We start from the raw sequence: 26,112 nt of genomic DNA on the forward strand, positions 1-26,112 counted from the left end.
ATAACATCCAACAGGTTAGTAACCATTCTTTAAAATGTGGCTATGATGCACTGGAGGCTTCATTTAGATCAGCCATGACTGGCACAGTTATAAGAAGGCATGCATGGTTGAAAGAACAGGTCTTGCCGGATCATGTTAAAGCTAAGCTATTGGATGCTCCTATGGATAAGGCCAGTCTATTTGGGAACCTGCCCAGCAGGTAATGAAGAAAATGGAAGAGAAGGCAAAATCTGTACAAACAGTTAAAGATTTCCTACAGGTTCAGCCCCCAAGGTTTAGCAGGAACTGGCCTGCCAAAAATTGGTCCTTTCCTGACTCCACAAGATCACAAAGGGGCAGGAACAGACGCTCGAGGGGCAGAAACCAATCCAGAGGAGGTGCCTACAGAGGACGACAGTGGCAAGGCAATAACCGAGGCACAGACGCAACCACTGCCACTGCAACAGGACAATCACAGTGACTTGGCTCTGACTCCGCCTACCAGGGAGCAAATAGCAGCACCATTAGGCGGAAAGTTAGCCTTATTCTCAAAATTGGCACTATATTACAAAAGACAAGTGGATTTTGCAAACCATAGACCAAGGCTACCGGTTCCACATCCACACTTTACCAGTAAAAAGAGGAATGCCAAACCTGCCCCCAAATCAAAAAATAGAAGCCCTGCATCAGATAGCGGAATTAATAAAGATGAGAGCTGTGGAAAGGGTACCAATAACAGAACAGGGCAAAGGATTCTACTCCAGACTCTTCCTAGTACCAAGAAAAGAGAAAAACTGGAGACCTATTCTCGACCTGTCCATCTTAAACACATACATCATTGTCCCAAAATTCAAAATGCTGACCCTACAGCAACTTCTTCCCATGCTGGGCAAGGAGTGTTGGCTGGTAACTCTAGATCTCAAGGAGGCATACCTGCACGTCCCCATTCGACCAAATTGCAATAGATACCTCAGATTTCTTGCAGGATCAGAGCATTATCAATTCTCAGCATTGCCCTTTGGCTTATCTACTGCGCCCAGAGTATTCACAAAATGCCTGGCATCAGTAATCGCTCACTGCAGAGTACAGGGAATCCAAATTTATCCATACCTGGACGACTGCCTGTTACAAGCGGACAACAAAAGCAAGCTGACAACAGATTTACAAAGGGTCATTTACTTGCTTCAAGCCCTGGGATACACAGTCAATTTACAAAAGTCAAGGCTGACACCATCCCAGACAAGAACTTTCTTGGGCGCGGAATTGGACACAGTAAAACAGATGGCATTCCTAACTGCAGAAAAACAAAAAGAACTCCCTCTTTACTTCTTGGCATTAACAAAACAGAACAAACTAACAGCAAGAAAAGTTCTGCAGGCCTTGGGCTTCATGGCATCATGCATAATCTTGGTCCCACATGCCAGACTGCATATGAGAAAGTTACAGTGGTACCTAAAGAATTTATGGTCCCAACACGGTCACAGCTTAGAAACAGAAATACCACTGATCCCATGCTTAAAACAGGAGTTCCTATGGTGGGCTCGGGCATGCCAGTCAAACCCAGGCTTACCCTTCCACAACTTTCGAGCAAACCAAACCATCACAACGGATGCCTCAGACCTAGGATGGGGGGCACACATGATGGACAAATGCGTACAAGGACTGTGGACTCAGGACCAGCTGCACCTGCACATAAACCAAAAAGAAATGCTGGCAGTAAAACTGGCAATCCTAAAATTCAGACCATTCCTCAAAGAAGGTCATTTGATGATAAGGACAGACAACACCACAGTCATGTGGTACATCAACAAACAGGGAGGCACTCATTCTTACCCCCTATGCAGAATGACTTTGGACCTTTGGAATCTGGCTCTCAGCTACAACATCCAGTTACAGGCAATATTTGTACCGGGAAAAGAGAACACCCTAGCAGACATTTTAAGCAGAACCACCTCGGATGCTCACGAATGGATGCTACACCCGGACATCTTCAAGACCATCACAAAGAAATGGGGAATGCCACAAATAGATCTATTCGCTTCCCCACAAAATCACAAGCTCAAAAAATTCTGCACAAGGACATTCCATCCGCTTGCATGGAAGGTGGACTCTCTATCCTTCAGCTGGAAAGGCCTGACAGCATATGCATTTCCACCTCTTCCCTTGATGCACAAGGTACTACTGAAAATCAAAGAGGAACGTCCAAGGATAATTCTGATAGCGCCGAACTGGCCAAGACAACACTGGTACCCATTGCTGAGGAGCATGTCTCGGGGACCGACCGACCGGCACTTGCGAACAGCTGCTGCTTCGGGCGCCACGCGGCAAGAAAGACTGAGGAAAATGGCGCCGGCTGATGCCTTTATACCCGAAGACCAACAGAGATGATGTCGGGTGAAGTGCGACATCAGCCGAAGCCGGACCCGGACTTTGGAATCCGGCTGACTGAAGGGCTGCCTGACGACAGGACAACCCAGTTGTTATGACTGCAGATGCATCCATGAAGGACATCTACAACATCATACATCCAAACCTAAAAACCTTGCAACTGACTGCCTGGAACATCACATAGCAGTAACTAAACCAGACCTTTCACAAAGGGTTAAAGACATTATCCTTGAAGCCCGCAGACCTTCAACAAGAAGGAACTCTGCAGGAAAATGGAAAAGGTTCGTCATTTGGAGTACTGAAAGAGGAAAAGATGTGTCGAAAATAGATATTGCTAACATTCTGGAGTACTTGGCAGAGCTTCTACATACAGGCCTGTCCTATTCCTCCATCAAGATACATGCATCAGCTATTTCAGCAGAATACAGCTTTGATCCTCCTGTCTTTTCACATCCTCTACTCAGGCAGTTCCTCAGAGGGATCAAGAATGTAAAACCTCCTAGGAAACCACCATTACCAGCATGGGACTTGAATTTTGTACTAGAAAAGTTGACACTCCCTCCGTTTGAACCAGCAGCAACAGCAGATCTACAGCACCTGTCATGGAAAACTGCTTTCCTACTGGCTATTACTTCAGCAAGGAGGGTTTCGGAACTACAGGCCTTAATGGCAGTGCAACCCTTCCTAATCTTCCATCAAGATAGGGTGTCCATGAGAACTAATCCTACATTTATGCCTAAGGTGGTATCCAGAGTGTCTTTAAACCAGGCAATCCACCTACCTACCTTCTTTCCCAATTCACAAAACAGAGGTGAAAGAATAATGCATACCTTGGATGTACATAGACAGTTACGCTACTACCTGGACAGAACCAAAGGTAACAGAAAAACTGACCAGCTCTTTGTAGCCTATGCAACAGGAAGGGAAGGAAAAGCAATTTCCAAACAGACAATCTCCAAATGGATAGGAAATTGCATAAGATTCTGTTACTCCTACCATGGAAAACCAATTCCACAGAACATAAGACCTCATTCTACAAGGGCTACAGCCACTACCACAGCTTTCTTAAGAGGAGTGGCAACCAAGGACATTATTGAGGCGGCTACTTGGACCTCCGTGCATACATTTGCCAAGCATTATAATTTACCTCTATATTCTAGATCCCGAGCAGGGTTTGCCACTGCTGTACTGCAAGGGATCCTGACTACACCATAATTATTATTCCTCCTCCCTAGTTTGGCTATGGTATTCTACCCATTTGTTATGACTGCAGATGCATCCATGAAGGACATAGTACAGTTTTGTACCTACCATAAATGTAGATGTCCGAACTGGATAGCATCTGCAGTCAGGATTACCCTCCCTCCTTCCCTCTGCGGTACTCCTAGGGTATTTACCCTCCTAATAGCTAGCTGGGGGGGGGAGTCTCTTATGGTGTATTTGTTTGTATATATGTACATACATGTTTATTTTTTGTGTTTGCCTTCTACTATTCTGGAAACATTGGCATTTATCCAAAATTTAGCTTTCCAAGAGGGCAATTGGCATCTGGGGCAAGAAACACTGAGGAAAATGGCGTCGGCTGATGCCTTTATACCCGAAGACCAGCAGAGATGATGTCGGGTGAAGTGCGACATCAGCCGAAGCCGGACCCAGACTTTGGAATCCGGCCGACCGAAGGGCTGCCTGACGACAGGACAACCCATTTGTTATGACTGCAGATGCTATCCAGTTCGGACATCTACATTTATGGTAGGTACAAAACTGTACTTTATTTTTCCTCCTTGGTTATTTGCTCCTAATACCATGTTTTTTTTTTTTTTTTGCCAGTTTTCTCCAGAAAATTCCAGCTTTAGAATACGTTCTGCTGCTTTGTGAATTTAGTACTTTTTTAATTTCTCCAAGTCTTTTCGGTTAATAATACCATGATGGGAATGATCCCCATTCTTAAGCCAGACTACAATTAAAGTTCATGAAATTAGTATTGTTTCAATCTTTGATGTCAGCCAGAAGTGCTCTTTGCAGCACCCGCAATGTGCCCAGTAATGACTCCTTCTGCAGTTTGTATTGCGTTACATGTATTGGTGTGTGTGTGTGTGTGTGTGTGTCTTTCGGCTTTTCCCGGTTAGGGGTCGCCACAGCGGAACTCTGGTCCGCTAATGATTGGTAGTTGATTTTTACGTGCCGAGTTACCAGCCCTGACGCACAACCTTCAACGAAGTTACGCCCATTCACGCATGTCTACACGCAGAAGACGCTCTAGCTGAGAATCGAACCGGACAGCATCTTACTGTGAGGCGACAGTGCTACCGCAGCTTGGTAACATCTCTAAATACGATTGTAGATTATTTTTTATAAGACCCTTTGCTCCAACTACTGTTAGAACTGTCTGGGTGTCTTTCTTTCACATTGCTCTCGCTTCTGCCTGCAAGTCCTGATATTTTATGACTTTGTGAGTCTCTGTACACAAGACACTGTAGTCACTGGGTGTGACGATTTCAATGATCAATGCTACTTTTGTCTTCTTTTCATGGACCACTGTATATGGTTTTCTCACATCTGTCTTTTGAACTGTTGGCAATTGTTGATCCCATGTGATGTAGACTTCATTTTCTATGATGCTTTGTGGTCATGTTTCCAGTGTTTTTCAGCCACTTCCCAATACCATAATGTTTGCAGAATCCCCAGTGCCACAAAAAAAAAATGGTGGTTCTCACAAAGGCAGCAGCTTTGTTAGCTCTTCAGGGAGAAATGCTTATTCCTGATTCTTTTGCGCAAAAAACCCTGAAAAAAAAAAATCACTTTCCAGACATTCTGATGTGGACACAATTACTTGTACCAGAAGGAAATTAATGGAAATTAAACAGCTCACTAAAACAAGCTGCTGGCTTGAATCTCTATTGTTTGCAGAGTACTCAGGGGATACATCATTTGCAGAAATCCTAGATCTCTGCATTTTAAACAGGAATGCCATCAGAGCCCTGAAACTTCACAGGGATGTTTCTGGAATTCCCCAGAGCAGCTACAAAAGAAAAAAGATGTGAAAGAAGCTAGAAGGAGAGGTTGTAGAAGCAGAGCTGCTGCTAAACTGAAGAGAAACCCCCCCACAGGCTTGCATTACCTGCAGTATTACTTGCAAATGTCTGCTCACTGGATAATAAGATGGACCATGTGAGAATGGAGCTCACAAAAAATAAGGTGAGGGACGCTCTGAAACTTGGCTGCATAGTAACATTACAGACAATGCTGTGAACCTAGATGGGCTAACTCTCTATAGAACAGATAGATGTCAAGCACAGTGTGGTAAAACTAAAGGTGGTGGTGTATGTATCTATGTTAATAACAGATGGTGCAAAGACTGTAAGTTGATTATCATACTGCTCTAAAGATGTGGAAATATTGACACTAAAATGTAGACCTTTCTATGTACCAAGGGAAATTAGTGAGATATATGCCACAGCAGTGTACATCCCACTAAGTGTCAACACCACTGAAGCTCAAAATAAACTCCATAATATTATCTGTGAGCTATGAAGCAGAAGCCGAGAATTTGCACACGTGATAGTCGGTGATTTCAACAGAGCTGAGCTTAAGGAGGGGCTGCCCCATTTTTATCAGTATGTGGATTTCCCCACCAGAGGGGAGAATACTTTAGACAAAGCTTACCGCAATATTAAAGGAGCCTTTAAAGCAGGGGTGTCCAACCTTTTCAGTTGCAAGGGCCGCATTGAGTCAACAGAAATGGTCTGGGGGCAAACGGCAAGTGAGGACCAAAAAAAAAAAAAACACACAGGTTTATGCGGACTAATGTGGCTGTATTGTAGGTTATTTTGAACAATTAATAAATGCATAATATTATAATATTTGCCCTAAAATTCAATATCTCATAACCATCCTATGACCTTCCTAGTTGAAGTTGTTAGTAAGCCATTAGTATGTGTTCCACATTTTGCCCATTTGTTCCACATTATAAGGGCTAGTGTTCCTCATTTTTGTGATCAAAGGTTGAGAGCTATGGTACATACTGAAAGCAGAGAGTTTCTCTTTCTAAAAATAAATTATCTACTAATCTACGCCAAAGGCAAGTGTGTGACCTGTTGTGCCACTGACACTGCTGTACAGTAATGTTATTCCATGATTCAAGGATAAGAAAGTGGGTTTCATTAAGAAATGTTTTTTCACCCATGTATAATGCAGAATCATTACAGTAGGCTTAGTCCCCCCCCCCCATACACACACACACACACACACACACACACACCACAAGGATTTGAATTATCTTAATACTTTATACGAGATTACCCTTTCAGAAAGACCAAGCAAGCAGCCTTTTTATTGTTGGTAAGTTAATGTTAAATAATATATGCATTCAGCAAGTCTCTCTTTAACAGCAGTAACTGCATTAAACATCACAAAACTGTGACTTTGCAAATATATGTTTTGCACACACACACACACACACACACACACACACACACACACACACACACACACACACACACACACACACACACACCAGGAGCTTGTCTGATGACTCCAGTACCCACACAGCCCTTTCATTCTGGAGACATAGTAGCTGGGCATTTCATGGCTGACCAAGAGCCTATAACAATTTGTTCCCACCCTGAAGTCCCTTTCAGCTTTTCTGCTCCCTAGTGAGAGTTATTAATATATATACTTATATAGGAAGCTGACAAGCTTTCTGACACGGTGTGGCCTACCCTCTCCTCTGTGGGAGAACTCCTCCTTATTAGTTCCTGTGAGCTTGCTATTGCTGTCTTCTGAGGGGAAGCATACTTCCACATGCTGAATTCCCCTCCACTTTGCTAGTGGTAAGCATTATGAGAGCAAGGGCTCAGCTGTCTGAAACTACACCTGGTAACACCTAGTAATCCTACTACATGTCACCCTTGTGGAGAACTAGAACCAAGCTGGCATCCCCAGATCATCCCCAACTTCCCAGTTTATCTCCCATAGGCAGCTGAGCAGCTTCTTGAACTCGGGTCATCTGTGCATAATCAGGGCTTTATCCTTCTACATCACAGAGCTGGTCAGGAACCATGTGAAAATACTGAGCATAGCATAATTATTAGAATGGGCAGACAGTTATGCTCCTAAGACTTGGGAACAACATAAAGATTCCTATGTTCCTTTGATAATGCCAGCAAGTTTTCCATGTCTAGAGTGACTGTATGACTGCAGACTTTTGTGGAATATTTGATCTTACTGTGTTTGCAGAGATATAGGTTTAATGACATGTTAGTAGGCTTTAATGGACGATTAAATATATGGTTACAGTAATGTTAATTTGTAAGTACTGTGTCTGTACAAAGACTGTGAAACTAGTATACACCACACACACACACACACATATATATATATATATATATATATATATATATATATATATATATATATATATATATGCTTTATCCACTGTCTGTAACTCTCTTTCATAGGCACATGATCACTGTCTCCTCGCCTCCCTTTCTTGTACAACCTTTTGCTAACAAATAAAGTATACAAGTCCAAATTCTGTAACGTTAAAAATCCACTTGCAGAGTGTCATGTATATTTTTTGCTGTGCATTATAGGCTGCATTTTATGTTTTTTCATGATTCACTGGCAATAATGATATAATTTAAAAAAGGTGCAAAAAAAGGTTGCTGAACCTTTTACAACACATTAACCAAGCAAAGAGGAAAATTGTTAAAATGTCAATAATGCTAAACTTCAACCAGAAGGCTGTAGTTATTGTTTACACAAGTAGCTTTTACCCATACACTTAATTATGACCTGTTACACAAATATGCTTCTAGCAAAAATCTAAGACAAATATGAGGATCAGGAGGACACAACACCTTACAAACATAGCTGATATATTTTGGACTCCTTACTCCAGTCCCATCTTGTATTTGGATATTAGATTCATAGAAGTGAATTAACTGTTATCTTATAGCACTCCAAAATGACGAAATAAGTCATTAATTCAAGTCATCAGCTTTTACAAAAGTAATAAAAACAAGTGTGTTTGTATATGGACAGTTCACCCTCTATTCCCCAGACAGCCCATATCTATGTTTACTATGAATTTTCTTAACCTTGACGATAATGGAAAAGTCCCTTAACTCCAAAGTGCAGCCAACTGTAACTAACAAGATAATGAGACTCTATACTCATGGTCGAACAATGCTGCCTTCAGAGAAAGTTTCTTCCCATCCAAACCTAAGCACCACTAAGAGTACTTAATCATTTGTATATTGCAGGCTTAGTATGAAAAACGTGTGTATGTGTGTGTGTGTGTGTCTGTGTGTGTGTGCGTGCGTGTCTGTGTGCGCGCCTCTGTCTCTCTTTGCTGTTGCAAACGTAGTTTTTGGAGCAAGTAATCAGGAAATAAAAAACAGAGCTGACCTAATGTAATTTCCTTTTATATTTCCCTTTATGAAATAATAATGAATAAGCAGAAAAAATGACCATAAGAAGCTTGATAAAATTCTGATCTAAGGTAGTGATACTTTGATTCTTTATTATAGATTACCCTGAGATTATGTTTTCAAATTGTAGCACATGGCTATGAATGGCGTAAAAATACAAAGTCTGATGCTACAAATTTCAGTGCAATAACACACCATCCCAAGCATAGACAACAAAACGCACTTTGCATTTCTGCAGTAGGAAGCTACACATACTTCAAACACTCATCCTCATTTTTCATGACCTCCACATCTCCAAAATTATTCTGGTTACATCAAATACCCATAAACAATGAAGGCTAATGCCTTTTCCAACAGATGGATCCTGCTACCCATAGCTGCCTACATTAAACTGACTCCCTCATGAAACAGACCCAACAGAAAACAAACTACAGGGAACTCATGCAACAACCTTAGGTCAATATGCTTTTAGCAACCTTCATTTATTCTAATCATTGTACACAGAATACACAACCAGAATAAGTCTGACCACTATAGCTTAGCTTACCTTTTACTGCTGTAAAATAGATGTTGTAGTCAGGTAAATAAATCCAACTTCTTCGCCGCGATCTCACTCCTTCCTTCACCGCAAATGAAAAAAAACGACCGAACGGTGTTTTGGCGCATGCGCATACCAGCTGAAAGACGCTGGCAAGAAAAAAACGTGAAAAAAGTAATTTTGCGCATGCGCAGAATAGCTGAGGGACGCGGACGTGAAAACACACGGAAAAAAAAGTTAAATTTCAATTTAAGGGTCGCGGGCCGCATGGAAGAGCTCTGGGGGCCGCAGGTTGGACACTCCTGCTTTAAAGCTTTGAAGCACCCCAACATAGGCAGCTGTGATCATGCTGCCATCTGCTTCTGCCTACTTATAAGACTGCTTTGATCAGTGAAAAACTGACAACTAAACAGTTCAGATTCTGGCAGGAGGGTTCCATGGATTGCCTTCAGGACTGTTTCAATACCACCTGCTGGGAGGTCTTCAAAGAAGTGGCTATGCACAACCTCCAGTTAGATATAGACATCTGTACTGAATCAGTTCTCGCTTACATAAATGAATGCGTGGAGGGTGTAATTACCATGAAAGCCATCACTGTAAGAGCTAATCTGAAACCCTGGCTCAATAGGGATGTCTACGAGCTACTGAAGGAAAGAAACACAGCCTTCAAGGCAAATGACAAAGAAAGGTTAAAGGTGGTCAGGTCAAATCTGAAAATGGGCATCAAATCTGAAAATGGGCATCAGAGAGGCAAAGAGGGATTATGGAAGAAAAATTCAGGTCTGCTTCCAAGGCATGAGGGACATGAGAAGTCTATGACAGGGGATACAGCAGCTCACAGACTGTAAGTCCATTACCCCAATGTGATATCAGCTTGGAATTCTTAAATGAACCAAACTCCTCCTTTGGCAGATTTGAGGAGAGGAACACCAGTGTACCTTCTAAAACAAACACTGACAAAGAGGTGACAGTACTCACCTTAAACTCCGAGGAGGTGAGAATTCAGCTTAAGAAGGTGAATGCTAGGAAGGCTGCTGGACCAGACAACATACCTGGCAAGGTGTTGAAGGGGTATGCTGATCAGATGTTCATCTTGTTTCACTGTTGCAGTCATTACACTTGGGTTATCCTGCTGGCAGGCTACCCTCAGCCGGCCCGAATTCCAAAGTCCTGGTCTGGCGTTGGTTGCTGTCGCCTCTTCCCTGACGTCAGTGCGCCAGGGGTATATAAGATGCAGCCGATGCCATTTTCTTCAGTCTTTCTTGCCGTGCTGTGCCCGAAGCAAAAGCAGTTCGCAAGTTCCGGTCGGCCGACTCCTGAGATTTTCAAATTTGAATTTCAGATCCGAAGTCTTCAATAAAGCTAAGTACCCCGTTGGGGAAACTTTTTCTTGCTCCATACCAATGTCAGTAAAAGTTAACAATTGTATTTCTTGTGGGAAGCAAATACCTCATAAGGATTTTCATTCTTACTGTATTCCTTGCCTAGGCCCTGACCACGCCGTTGCTAGTTGTCGGTTTTGTGCTAGATTCAACCAACGCACTATTAAGCGTCGGTTCAATTTTGCTTTACATTCTTTTGGCTGAAGGTTTAACTATATAATGCCGTCGGAACAGCCGATGACCGGAATTCATAAAAAGCGCAAAGACAAAGAAAAGGACAGGCATCCAAGGTCCCAAAACCGACGACGAAGCCTCTTCTAGGCCAGTCGCCGGTTTGCTGGTTCTCAGTGAGGCGCTTTCGCAGCCCCTGACACCCGCTACCTCAGAGCCACAGGCCGCCTCCGACTCCCACGTCTAGACAACTAGGTGTCTGGAAACTCAAGGTATTGGGCCTATGGAAACTATTCCGTCAAATGGGTCTGGAGCTGCTGAGCAGGCATCTGCTTCTGAGGGTGTTTTCAGACCTACACAGCTTACTATCAAGACCACTTCAACAGCCAAGGCAAAGTCTAAAACACCTTTAAAAGACAAAGAAACAAGTACAGCATTCTCCTGGACAGTCATCCATGCCTAAGAAACAGATGCTTAAAATGGCCGAGGACCTAATTACTTTGATCAGGGGTTCCCATCCCCTCCTGATAAAATTCCTAGGAAGACACTGACTACGACTCCTCTGACCAGGTTTCTATTTCTTCAGATTCCTCTTCAGAACAGGTTTATTCTCTTCCTCCCTATGAGGACTCTGTTGCTGAGAAATCTATCCCTTCAGCCTCTCCTCCTGAGGATTACTCTTTTGGGGAAACCCTGCATACCATGAGGGAGCATTTCCATTGGGAGAGCCAGGATTATTCAGAATCCAAGAAAAGGCACAGAGACTTTCTTTTATTGCCTCAGCACAGACTTCTTGCTATCCCTCCTGTGCTAGACATTGTTGATGATGTATTTTCTGAATCCAGTTTGTCTCCTGATTCCTTACCCCCGGCACCAGTTAAGCCAGATAGGTACTGCAGGGTTCCAGATTCACATAAATTTCTTATAAAAACCCTGCTGCTGATCCAGAAACAATTTCTCACGGTCCCAAAGGGGTCAAGGCTTCCACTGCAAAAAAAACCCTGTTCCCCTCTGATAGGGATTCTAGAGCACTGGACAGATGGGGGAAAAAAGTTTACACCTCTGCTACTTTAGCTGTAAGGGCTTTAAACTGCCAATTTCACATGCTTAAATATCAACAATACCTAATGTCCCTGCTAAAGCAGAAAATGCTGACAAGCTCTGAATGTCCTGAAAACAAGGAAATCCAGGATTTATTGCATGCAGCTGAACAAGTGGGAAAGCATACTTTGCAATGTGGTTTTGACTCATTAGAGGCTTCTTGCAGAGCCGCAGTTACAGGTTCTGTCATTCGAATGCATGCTTGGTTAAAAGAACAGAGTTTACCTGATCATGTTAAAGCAAAATTATTGGATGCTCCATTACAGCATGATACTTTGTTTGGTGTTAAGGCAGAGGAGGTTTTAAAGAAAACGGAGGATAAAGCAAAATCAATGCCGACAGTAAAGGATTTCTTACAGGTTCAGCCACCCAGATTTAGCAGGAATTGGCCTTCTAAAAATTGGTCCTTTCCAGTGTCAGACAGACCACAAAGAGGCAGATACAGATGCCCAAGAGGCAGATCTCAGCCCCAAGGCTCATACAGACCTAAGCAATGGGGTGCTTCGGCCCCCAAAAGTGGAGAAGATAAATCGCAACCATATAGGAAACAGTCTCAATGACTTCCCACTGCCAATGCCAAGCACTTATCTTTTGGCAGCACCCTTAGAGGGGAAACTAGCACTTTTCTCACAAAATTGGCACATGATCACCCAGGGCAAATGGGTACTAAATATTATTTCTCAGAGCTACAGGTTCCACTTCCACACCCTCCCAAGGGCAAAAGGTATGCCAGACCTGCCACACAATCAATGGACAGAGGCACAAAAGCAAATTTCTGCTCTCATGGACATGAGGGCAATTCAAAAAGTACCACAGCAAGAGCAGGGGCAAAGATTTTACTCAAGCCTTTTCTTGATACCCAGAAAGGACAAAGCCTGGATACCAATACTGGACCTGTCTACTCTAAATACTTTCCTGGATGTTCCAAAATTCAAAATGTTGACACTGCAGCAACTGCTACCCATGCTGGGCAAGAAGGCTTGGCTCGTTACTTTGGAACTCAGAGGCATACCTGCATGTCCCAATCAGACAATCTTGCAGAAGACACCTCAGATTCCTAGCTGGCTCAATGCATTACCAATTCTCTGCACTGCCCTTTGGCTTATCTACTGCGACCAGGGTCTTCACAAAATGCCTGGCACCAGTAATTGCATTTTGCAGACAGAAAGGAATTCAAATATATCCCTACTTGGACGACTGCCTAATTCAAGCTGAGAGCAAGGACATTCTACTACAGCATCTGGTGTTTGTAAAAAGATTACTAATTTGCCTAGGGTACACAGTAAATGAAAAGAAATCAAAACTAGTGCCCTCTCAAGAGATAATATTCCTGGGTGCAAGCTTAAATACAACTGCCTAGATGGCTTATCTCATGCCAGACAAACAAAGGCAACTGACTCATAACTTCCAAATGATGGCAACAAAGACCCAGCTACCTGCAAGAAAAATTCTGCAGGCTTTGGTCTTCATGGCATCCTGCATTCTGCTAATTCCATATGCAAGACTGCATATGAGGAAAGCTACAATGGTATCTAAAAAGTGTTTGGACTCAACATTGCCACAGCCTGGAGACAATAATCTCTCATTCCCTGCCTGCAACAAGAGTTTCAATGGTGGGCACTGGCCTGTCACCACAACAAGGGACAGCCTTTCATTTTACCCACAGCCAGGCAGACACTAACAACAGATGCATCGGATTATGCCTGGGGGCACACATGGCGGGAAAATGTATTCAGGACACGTGGCCCTCAGACCAAATGCATCTTCATATCTATCAAAAAGAGATGCTAGCTGTACAGAAGGCCCTGACAGCCTTCAGGGATCAACTTCAGCCAGGACAACTTTTACTAAAGACTGACAATACTACAGTCATGTGGTACGTAAACAAGCAAGGGGGCACACATTTCTACCCCCTCTGACAGGCAAGCCATGACCTTCTGAAACACAGCATTGGCCTACCAAGTACATCTACAGGCACAATTTCTGCCAGAAAAGAAAAATACTCTGGCAGAAGAACTAAGCAGAAACCTCATGGACCCTCATGAGTGGAAACTAGATCCAGAAGTCTTCAGCATGATAACAAGGAAATGGGGATGCCCAGACATAGATCTATTTGCCTCCTCTCACAACTGCCAACTACAGAGATTCTGCACAAGGACTTATCACACTCAAGCATGGAAGGTGGATGCTCTATCATTCAGCTGGAAAGCCCTGACAGTTTATGCCTTTCCTCCACTGCCTCTTCTCCCCAAGGTACTCCTAAAGGTCACTCTTTACTCTAAATCCAGAGCAGGCTTTGCCACTGCAGTTCTGCAGGGCCTCATAGCCACTCCTAATCCTATTTAGATCCAGCCACCCAGCCTCTGCTTTGGGATTCAACCCAAGTGTAATGACTGCAACAGTGAAACACGATGAACATAGTACAGTTGTGTACCTACCTTAAATGTAAATGTTCGAGTGTATTCACTGTTGCAGTCCAGGTTACCCACCCATCATCCCCCTTTCTTTGCTGGGACTTATCTGTACTCCTCTATTCTATACAACCTATGTGGTGTATTTGCTTGTAGATGAAGGTAATGTTTATTTTCTGCATGCTTTTTGTATGCAATGTTTTTAGACTACTCTTTTGGGGGCACCTGACATCTGGGGCAAGAAAAACTGAAGAAAATGGTGTCAGCTGCATCTTATATACCCCTGGCGCACTGACGTCAGGGAAGAGGCGACAGCAACCGACGCCGGACCAGGACTTTGGAATTCAGGCCGACTGCAGGTAGCCTGCCAGCAGGATAACTTAAGTGTAATGACTGCAACAGTAAAAACACTCGAACATCTACATTTATGGTAGGTACACAACTGTACTTTGGTATTGACAAACATCTTCAACTCATCCCTTGCTATTGACAAAGATCCCGTCTGTTTCAAGGAAACAAGTGTTGTCCCACTTCGAAGGAAACCTAACCCTACTTGTCTCAGTGACTTCAGACTGGTCACCTTAACCTCAAACATCATGAAGTGCTTTGAGAGGATTGTGAAGAAACATCTATCTGTGAGTCTGCCTAAGTCCTTTGATCCACTCCATTTTGCATACCAGGCAAACAGATCGACTGCAGATGCTATATCAGTCACACTACACCTTGCATTAAAACACCTAGAAGGGAGGAACAACTACGAAGGGATGCTGTACATTGACTTCAGTTCTGCGTTCAACACTGTGATACTGATGCAACTGGTTGATAAGCTCATGAAACTCGGGATAAACAAGCACCTATGTAACTGGACTCTTGATTTTCTGATTGGTAGACCCCAGTGGACATGCGCTGGAAACAACAACTCTCAATGCATAGTCCTGAATACTGGTGTTCCCCAAGGTTGTGTGCTCAGCCCCTTGCTCTTCACTATCTACACCCATGACTGCACTGCAAAACATAAATCAAACCATATAAAATTCACTGAATGAACATTACTACAGGGATGAGGTGCACACTTTGATTGCCGGGTGTGACAGGAACAATCTGGACCTGAATATTAATAAGACCAAAGAAATAATTATGAACTTCAGGAGAAAGGGAACAGTTCCCCAACCGAACAGTTCCCCAACCATTCACTGTTAAAGGGGAGGTAGTAGAGAAAGTCAAAACAACCAAGTTCCTGGGCCATCACATCTTTGATGACCTCTTCTGGGCTACTAACACCAACCATATAGTCAAGAAGGCTCAACAGAGGCTTCACCTCCTGAGAAAGCTCAAAAAGGCCAGACTCCCACTGTCTGCTCTTATCAGTTTTTACAGGGGCGCTATCGAGAGCATTCTCACTAGCAACTTCATAGCATGGTTCAGCAGCTGCACAGTTGCTGAGAAGAAGAAATTACAGAAGGTGGTGAAGGTGCCTGAGAAAATTTTGGGCACAAACCTGTCCTCTATTCAGGAGCTTTGCTTTACAAGAGCAAGAAAGAGAACATATAAAATACTTGCTGATTCAACCCCTCCAGCCCACAACTGGTTCTCACAACTTGCTTCTGGAAGGAGGAACTGCAGCTTCTGCTGTAGGACTACCAGATTCAGGAACAGTTTGTATCCTACAGCTGTGAGACTTATTAATGCTAACACCAACCATAATACCTGATACATTGAAGCTTCTTTCTTCATTTAATCCAGCTGCTCTGAGCAGTCACCACCAGCATTACTATTATGCAATATGATGGCTATACTGAGTCATGTCAGTGTAGGGGTTTGGTGGTAGTTATTTATTATTTATCATTGGGTAATGGGTATTGAATGTGTTTATGTAATGTGAACTACCTCTTGCATGTCATATGTGTTATTTTCTTTCTTATGTTATTCTTTGATACCACGGTACCTACATTATTTGCGCTGCATTTTTCTCGTGAGCTGGCATTTGTAATTTCATTTAGGCTAAATGGCAATAAAGTTTCTTTGAATCTTGCCACATTATTATTCCTTTCAGTAGACAGTCCTTCTGCTATTAGTATGTCACAATCAGCAATGAGGTGTGCAACTGTTTCCAATTCTGTTTTACAAAACCTACATTTGTCTGTTTCTCCCATATGTTCAATGGACATTGTAAACCAATGTGTACGTAGCCCAACATCTTGTGCCACCAATATTAACCTTTCATCATCTAGTTTGAATTGGCCTCTCCTTAACCATTTCTGCATTCGATCCTGATCAATATGAGGTTCTTCCAGAAGTTTTCTATACTTGCAGCTATATTTATGGATTTTCCACATTTCTTGCCTTCTCATCTGGTCCTTCACCTTATATTCTTTCTTTTGTTTTTTGGCACATTTAGTTGCTGCCTGATTTTTATCTACTTCTAGTTTGATTTCCATTCCTGCTTGACGTCGATATGCTTCTGCTAGATTAAACAGAGAAGTCATCTTTGATTTATTCTCATGTTTCAAAACTTTCACTACTTTTGGGTCTTGTGAGGTCAGCAGATGTGTGCAGTCCCACAATTGCAGATCTGTACATGTAATCAATTTCAAGGAGGCCCATCCCTTCTTCAGAATGGGAAATTTGGTATGCACTTTTTTATAAATCATTTGGTGAGCATAAAGCATCTTTCTTTTTTTCCTCTCTAGTCTAGCTAACGCATTTTGGGGCCAGTCAGTCACTCTAAAACTGTAAGTTAGGATAGGAATAGCAAATTGGTTTATAGCTTGAATTTTTTTTCCTAGATGTCAATGCTGTTTTTCTAAAGTATTCCTTACTAAGTTTTATTCGCATTTCTTCATGTTTTATTTTTGATCCTTCATCAATTTCCATATATTTATGCACTCCCTCTTGCTCAAGTTCTTTTATATCACATTCTTGTCCCAAACTGAAGTTTTCTTGGTGCTGCAGTTTTCCTGCTTTAAAGGTTGCTCTTGCATATTTATTAAGGCCAAATGACATTCTTATATCATCTGAAAATGTTTTGACAACTTGCAGTTGTGCTTTCATTTCCTTTTCTGAAGAGCTATACAGTTTCAAATCAACAAAGAGAAGATGAGACGTCTTTACACTTTGTTGTTTTCTGGGAGCAAAATTATAGCCATGGCCTAATCTGTTAAGTAGACAGCTTAATAGATTAAGGGCAAGACAGAATAGCAGCGGTGACAGAGAGTCACTGTGGAATATCCCCCTTTGAATTTTTATCAATGGAATAATAATTTGCCATTTATCATGGCTTAATTGCAATGTGATCTGCCACTGTTTCATCATCACTGTAATGTAGTCGATCAGTATAGGGTGTATCTTACACATTTTTAAGCACTCTTTTATCCACGAATGTGGCATACTATCATATGCTTTTTTTGTAGTCAATCCATGCCATACTTAGATTCTTCCCCTTTTTACAGTTCTCCACTATGACTTTAACAACGAATGATCCTTTGTTCCATATGACTTTCTTTTATTGCCTTTTTGTTCTATTGCCATAATTGAGTTTTCTTCTGAATGACTGTAAACTCTCGTTGTCAGCATCAATTCCAGTGTATAGTTTATATGTTGTTGGAAGGCAAGTTATTGGCCTATAATTTTTAGGGTAGCTTGGAGGTTCACTCTTAAGTAGGAGCATTGTTTTTCCTGTTAGCAAGGGTGGTGTCTGTTCGGGGTGCACATATAAATAGTTGTTACTCATAGCTAAGTCTTCGTGCACAGATGTTAATATTTTTAGCCAGAAGTTAGGTACTGCATCTGGGCTTGGGGTTTAGCAATTAGAAGCTTTTCTTAACTTTGTTTAAATCTCTCTGTCTGTTACTTTACCCCATTTCATATCTTGTACCTTTACATGTCTTATTCTTTTTTTTTTTTTTTTACTTCTATCCATTTAGCATCTTTATGTTCCACAGGATCTTCATAAATACTTATTCAAAATATATCTATTTCTTCTTTTTGTGGTGGTCTTTCAATTCCTTTTACCTTGTTTCCCAATTCTCTATAAAACTTTTTTGAGTCATCAATAAATTGCTTATTTTGTACTTTTCCTTTATATATATCTGCGTATGATTTTTTGCCTGTGCTGAGATTTTTAATTTATTTGCGATAGCACATGATAGATCCTGATCTGTTCTAATACTGTGCATTCTTTTATCACATCTATCTTTCTACATATTTTTGTTGATCTGTTCCCTCTTTTATACTCTAACAGTGACATGTCTTGTCTTAATTGCTTTATAGTTTTCTGTATTCAGTACTTCCTTTCTGTATTCAGTACTTCCATGATGGTATTCGATTTGTCCCTTTCTTTTCCCTCACTACCATGTGTTCTTGTGGTAGAACTTTATCAGCTATTAATTTAGCTGCACAGTAATATATCTTGTTTACTTTTGTTTTATTGGATGGATCTCTATGGACAGTCCTAATTACTGTGATTGTTTGTTTTATCAAACTTCTGACTTTTGGGTTTTACTGATCTTCTGCAGTCTATTTCTTTCATTGATTTTAATATGTCTGTCTATCTCTGTTAAATCAAGTAACTCTTCTCTTAGCTCATTTTCTTCTAAACTGAGTGCACATTTTTTGTTTTCCATTTACTGTGGGCATTCTAGTTCTAATTCTAAAAAGTTCTATAGCATCTTCCTCTGGCACATCCTCTTCCGTTTCATCCTGTGCATCCTTTGCTCTGTCGTATGGGAACTCACTGCTCTATCCCTCCTCAACATTGATGGCGCCAGAGTTTCCACAGTTTCCTGTTATTCCCCTTGCTGTCTAGCTTCAAGTGAACTTTTATACTGGTTTCCTCTGGAAGGCTCCAAAATATCTTCATATGGCACCTGACCAATTGCTTCCCATTCCACTGGTTTCCCCTTAATTTGGATGCCCATTTCTCTATCCTGTTGTGGTGCTTTCTGAATTAGATTTTCTACTCTGAATCCTTCACTTTGCAGGTACTCCGTAACATCAGTTTCTATTTTTTTTAACTTCTCCATTACTAATTTCTTTGTCTTTATATTTTTGTATTGTAAAGTTTTCCATTTCCAGATTCCTTTGCCTATATTTCTCTCCAAATATCTTTGGGGCTGCTCTTTTTGTATTGAACAGTTTTGCTTTCTCCTTTGCATAGATATTACAGCATATTAAATCTCTTTTTTCTTTCCCATGTCCATATTTCCTCTTCATTTTCCAACATGCAAATGATAAATTGTTAGGGGAAAAATTATAAATGAAGAAAAAACAAAAGAAGATAAAAAATGTTACTTGAGTGTTTGACATGTTTATTTGTATAAAAGTACGTTTATTGCCACCTTTAATTTCTTCTTTACTGCTGTTTTTATAGAATCATAATTGTTCTGAAGCAGTTGATTTACCTTTTCTTTACCAGTTGGCACTACTTCTCCTTTCCACACCAAAGAACTTTCCGAAAAGAAGTCAATGATGAAAGGGCAGTTATATGCTGGTCCCCTTAATCCACTCGACGCCAATGCTCCAAAAGTAAAACGGGGGAAGGAAAGAGAGGTTCCTAAAGTTAAACGTCCCACAGCACTTAAGAAGGTAACATTATTTAATTTTGTTGGAATAGACTGAATATGTTATATAAGCATATTTTCTAGTGTTTAGAAGTTGGGATAGTAATAACTTAGTACGCAGTTTAAAATGATATGCCACATTTCTGTAATATGGAAGAATTTGTCAGATTTAATTTTTTGTCTTATTTTTATTCAGGTTCATCGTGTTACACTGCTGCAGTCATTACACTTGGGTTATCATGCCGTCAGGCAGTCCCTCAATCAGCCTGAGTTCCAAAAACTTGGTCCGGCGTCGGTTGCTGTCGCCTCTTCCCTGACATCAGTGCGACAGGGGTATAATAAGATGCAGCCAATGCCATTTTCTTCAGACTTTCTTGCTGCGCGGTGCCCGAAGCAAAAGCAGTTTGCAAGTGCCGGTTGGCCGACTCCTGAGATTTTCATTCCGAATCCAGAACCGAAGTCTTCTACAAAGCTAAGTACCCCATTGGGGAAACTTTTTCTTGCCTCAGACCGATGTCAGTAAAAGCTAATAACTGTATTTCTTGTGGGAAGCAAATACCTCATAAGGATTTCCATTCTTATTGTAGCCCATGCCTAGGCCCAGACCACGACGTCACTGGTTGTCTGTTTTGTGCTAGGTTTAACAAGCGCACTATTAAATGTTGGTTTGATTTTGCCCGACATTATTTTGGCAGAAAATTCAATTATACCATGCCGTCGGAACTAGCGACTACTGGAATACACAAAAAGCGCAAAGACAAGGACAGGCATCAGAGGCCCAAAACTGACAACGAAGCCTCTTCTAGGCCAGTCGCCGGTTCTCCGGTATTCAGCGAGGTGCCTTCGCAGCCCCTGACGACCGTTACTTTAGAACCTCAGGCCGCCTCTGACTCCCACGTGGAGTTGGCTGGGCCTTCGGACGCACCAGATTTACAGCCTACCGAGACTAATCCTTCAGAGGGATCCAGAGTAGCTGAGCAACCCGTAGCCTCAGAGGGTGTATTCAGACCTACTCTGTTAACCATTAAATCTTCTGTTAAGTCTAAAACACCCTTAAAAACAAAGAAACAAATTCAACATTCACCAAGACAGGCCTCCATGCCTAAGAAACAAATGCTCAAAATGGCCGAAGACCTAATCTCAATGATCAGGGGGTCCCATCCCCCTCATGATAAAAGGCCTAGACAGGATGCAGACTGACTCATCCGACCAGGTGTCCATCTCTTCAGATTCATCCTCAGACCTAGGATACTCTTTACCCCCCTATGAGGATTCTGATGCTGAGGAATCCGTTCCTTCAGCCTCTCCGCCAGAGGACTACTCCTTTGGGAAAACTTTGCATACCATGAGGGAGTATTTCCATTGGGAGGGCTGGGATTATTCAGAGTCCAAGAAAAGGCTCAGAGATTTCCTTTTATTACCTCAACACAGACCCCTTGCTATTCCTCCAGTGTTAGATATTGTGGATGATGTGTTCACTGAATCCAGTTTAAATCCTGATTCTTTACCTCCTGCTCCAGTTAAGCCAGACAGATACTAAAGAGTCCCTGACTCTCACAAATTTCTTTATAAAAGCCCTGCTGCTGACCCTGAAACTATTTCTCAGGGCCCCAAAGGGGTAAAGCCCTCCTCAGCAAAGAACCCGTCCCCTCTGACAGAGATTCCAGAGCATTAGACAGATGGGGGAAGAAAATATATACATCTGCAACTTTAGCAATGAGGGCCTTAAATTGCCAGTTTCACATGCTAAAATATCAATATCAGCAATATTTGATGTCTCAGTTGAAACAAAAAATGCTTCCAAACTCAGATCCTCCTAATTATAAAGAAATGCAGGATTTATTGCATGCAGCTGAACAAGTGGGAAAACATACTTTGCAATGTGGTTTTGATTCATTAGAGGCCTCCTGTAGAGCAGCAGTTACAGGTTCTGTCATTAGAAGACATGCTTGGTTAAAAGAACAGACGTTACCAGATCATGTTAAAGCAAAATTATTGGATGCACCTTTGCAGCAGGATGTTTTATTTGGAGTTAAGGCAGAAGAGGTATTAAAGAAAATGGAGGATAAGGCAAAATCTATGCAAACCGTGAAGGATTTCTTACAGGTTCAGCCTCCTTGATTTAGCAGAAATTGGTCAACAAAGAATTGGTCCTTTCCAGTTACAGACAGACCTCAAAGGGGCAGATACAGACATTCAAGCGGTAGAGGTCAATCACAAGGTCCTTACAGGCCTCGACAATGGGGCTCATCAACCCAGAAAGAAGGGGAAGACAGGCCTCAACCTTACAAAAAAACGGCCCCAATGACTTCCCACTACAGCTGCCAAACAGTTCTCTCTTGGCAGCCCCCTTGGGAGGAAAACTGGCACTTTTCTGTCACAATTGGCATATGATCACCAAAGACAAATGGGTTCTCAACATTGTATCTCAAGGTTACAGGTTCCACTTTCACACTCTGCCAAGGCTAAAAGGAATACCAAATCTGCCACCAAATCAGTGGGCAGAGGCTCAAAGACAAATTGCAGCACTCATGGACATGAGAGCTATTCAGAAGGTACCAACACAGAAGCAAGGACACGGATTTTACTCAAGACTCTTTCTGGTTCCCAGAAAGGACAAGGCCTGGAGGCCGATTTTGGATCTTTCTTCTCTAAACACTTACCTGAATGTTCCAAAATTCAAAATGTTGACACTACAGCAGCTTCTTCCCATGCTGGGCAAGAAAGCTTGGCTCGTAACTTTGGACCTCAAGGAGGCATACCTGCATGTCCCTATCAGACAAAACTGCAGAAGATACCTTAGATTCATAGCTGGTTCAGTGCACTACCAATTCTCTGCACTGTCCTTTGGCTTATCTACTGCGCCCAGGGTCTTCACAAAGTGCCTGGCACCAGTAATTGCAATTTGCAGGCAGAAAGGAATTCAAATTTATCCGTACCTGGACGACTGCCTAATTCAAGCAGAGAGCAAGGACATTCTTCTAAAGCATCTGGCATTAAAAAGTTATTAAGTTGCCTAGGGTACACAGTAAACGAAAATAAGTCAAAACTAGTGCCCTCACAAGAGATAATATTCCTGGGTGCCAGCTTGAATACAACGGCCCAGATGGCTTATCTCACGCCAGACAAGCAAGGACAACTGACACAATATTTTCAATTGATGGCAACAAAGACCCAGCTCCCTGCAAGAAAAATTCTGCAGGCCTTGGGTTACATGGCATCATGCATACTACTAATTCCATATGCCAGACTGCATATGAGGAAACTACAATGGTACCTAAAGGGTGTCTGGTCTCAACACTGTCAAAGTTTGGAAACAGTAATACCACTAATTCCTTGCCTTCAACAGGAGTTTCGATGGTGGGCTCAAGCATGTCACCTCAACAAGGGACAGCCTTTCACTCAACCACAGCCAGGCAAACACTGACAACAGATGCATCGAATTACACCTGGGGAGCACACATGGCAGGAAAATGTATTCAGGGCAAGTGGCCCACAGAACAAAGGCATCTTCACATCAAACAAAAAGAGATGCTAGCTGTACAAAATGCCCTTATAGCTTTCAAGGACCTTCTGCATCCAGGACAACTACTACTAAAGACAGACAACACCACAGTAATGTGGTACATAAACAAACAAGGGGGCACTCATTCTTATCCCCTCTGCAGACAAGCCATGACCTTGTGGAACACAGCTATAATCCATCAAGTTCATCTGCAAGCACAATTCCTGCCAGGAGAGAAAAACACACTGGCAGACGACTTAAGCAAAAACATCATGGATCCGCACAAATGGAAATTACATCCACAAATACTCAGAATTATAACACAAAAATGATGGAACCCGGGCATAGATCTGTTTGCATCCCCAATGAACTGCCAGCTACAGAAATTCTGCACAAGGACTTACCACCCACAAGCATGGAAAGTGGATGCCCTCTCATTCAGCTGGAAAAACCTACAAGTATATGCTTTCCCACCACTACCTCTCCTTCCAAAGGTACTTATAAAAGCCTGGCAAGAAAAGCCAAAGATGATCCTGATTGCCCCAGACTGGCCACGCCAGCACTGGTACCCAATCTTAAAGAAGTTAGCACAAGGTCAACCCTGGATTTTGCCTCAAATCCCACATCTTCTGACTCAGCACAACAATCAGATACTTCACAGCCAGCTAAAGACTTTAAACCTGGCGGCATGGCAGATTCCTTAGTCAAGCAAGCAATGCCTCTCTCCAAAGCTGATATGGATGTCATTTTGGAGGCCAGAAGGCCTAGCACCAGGAAAGCCTATTCGGATAAATGGAAGAGATTCTGTGCCTGGAACCAGGCTCACAGCCTTGACCCTCTTGTCCCAAATATTCCTCAGATACTACAATATTTAACTGAGATGCTGGACAAAGGGCTCTTCTTTTTATCCATCAAGATCCACGCCTCTGCCATCTCTGCTCATTACAAAATGGACCCACCTATTTTTTGTAATCCTCTGCTAAAACAGTACCTCAGAGGGGATAAAAACATAAGAGCACCAACTCCAACTTGGGATCTCAACTTTGTGTTGGAAAAATTAACTTTACCTCCTTTTGAGCCATCTAACTCAGCAGATTTAAAATAGGTCTCTTGGAAAACTCCACTGCTCCTGGCAATAACCTCAGCACGAAGAGTTTCAGAATTACAGGCACTAATGGCAGTGGAACCTTTCATTATTTTCCACCAAGACGGGGTGTCTTTAAGAACAAACCCTATTTTTATTCCAAAGGTGGTATCAAGTTTGGCTCTAAACCAAACTATTCACTTGCTAACTTTTTATCCAAACCCACAGAATAAAGGGGAGAGACTTCTGCATTCTTTGGACATACACAGGCAGTTACGCTTGTACTTGGACAAAACCAAAGCTTTCAGGAAAACTGAGCAATTGTTTGTAGCATATGCTGCAGGAGCACAGGGAAAAGCCATTTCAAAGCAGGCCATTTCAAAATGGATAGGACACTGTATACGATTCTGCTATACACACCATGGGAAAACTGTACCTAACAGCATTAAGTCTCATTCTACCAGGGCAACAGCCACTTCAAACTGCCTACCTCAGAGGAGTGCCTACCAAGGACATTTTGGAAGCAGCAACTTGGAGTTCTGTACATACCTTCACCAAGCATTACCATCTACCTCTATACTCTAAATCCAGAGCTGGCTTTGCTGCTGCTGTGCCGCAGGGCCTTATAGCCACCCTAATGCCTTATAGAACCAGCCACCCTACCTCAGCTTTGGGATTCTACCCAAGTGTGATGACTGCAGCAGTGTAACACGGTGAACATAGTACACTTTTGTACCTACCATAAATGTAGATGTTAGAGTGTACACACTGCTGCAGTCCAGGTTACCCTCCCTCCTTGCCCTCTTACTTGCTGGTACATACCTAACTCTTCTACCCTTTACTACCTATGGGGAGTATTTGCTGGTAACTGAAATTTTTAGAATTGCTTTTCATATGTATGTTTTATTAGCAATTTGCATTGCCTACCTTTTTGGGGGCACCTGACATCTGGTGCAAGAAAAACTGAAGAAAATGGCATTGGCTGCATCTAGTATACCCCTGTCGCACTGACGTCAGGGAAGAGGTGACAGCAACTGATGCCGGACCAAGACTTTGGAACTCAAGCCAACTGAGGGACCGCCTGACAGCAGGATAATCCAAGTGTAATGACTGCAGCAGTGTATACACTCGAACATCTACATTTATGGTAGGTACAAAACTGTACTTTCTCAGTGATGACCTGGGAGTCAAACCCCTCGTTCTAGCTTCCAGCTAGAGGTAAATCTGGAGTTGAAAACAAGTATCTGCTGCCAGCTCATCATGACCAAACTGTTCCCATAGGCACACCCCTACTCTACTTTAAAAATTCCCAATTAAAAAAAAAATAATTTTTTTAAGTAGTACTTCGAGTTAAAAAATTGGGCTAGCTGGAAGCTTTATGGTGGTACTGTTAAATTTAAATAAAAACTGCATTTTCTTTACAGATTAAAGTACATTTCTTTTATTATATGAAAAACACACGTGCAGGAGACAGTTGTCATGAAGTCATGTCTCCCCAAAGGATTCTTGTAATACTTTATAAGAATTCTTATCAAGGTAAGAAATTTTGTCTGCAAGACCA

At 42.1% G+C, this 26,112-nt stretch overlaps 1 protein-coding gene across 1 annotated transcript in view; it reads left to right on the forward strand.

Annotated features, from left to right (window-relative positions):
* Window positions 1-26,112, forward strand: part of SECISBP2L (SECIS binding protein 2 like) — a 1,453,372-nt gene that overhangs the window by 771,382 nt on the left and 655,878 nt on the right. The window contains exon 12 of the mRNA XM_044077590.1: window positions 19,818-19,987. Within this exon, the coding sequence (XP_043933525.1) occupies window positions 19,818-19,987 (170 nt within the window). The remainder of the gene's footprint in view (window positions 1-19,817; window positions 19,988-26,112) is intronic.

This window comes from Protopterus annectens, chromosome 7.part0 (assembly GCF_019279795.1).
Source record: "Protopterus annectens isolate FY-2018-M chromosome 7.part0, PAN1.0, whole genome shotgun sequence".
Taxonomy (NCBI): Eukaryota; Metazoa; Chordata; order Ceratodontiformes; family Protopteridae; genus Protopterus; species Protopterus annectens.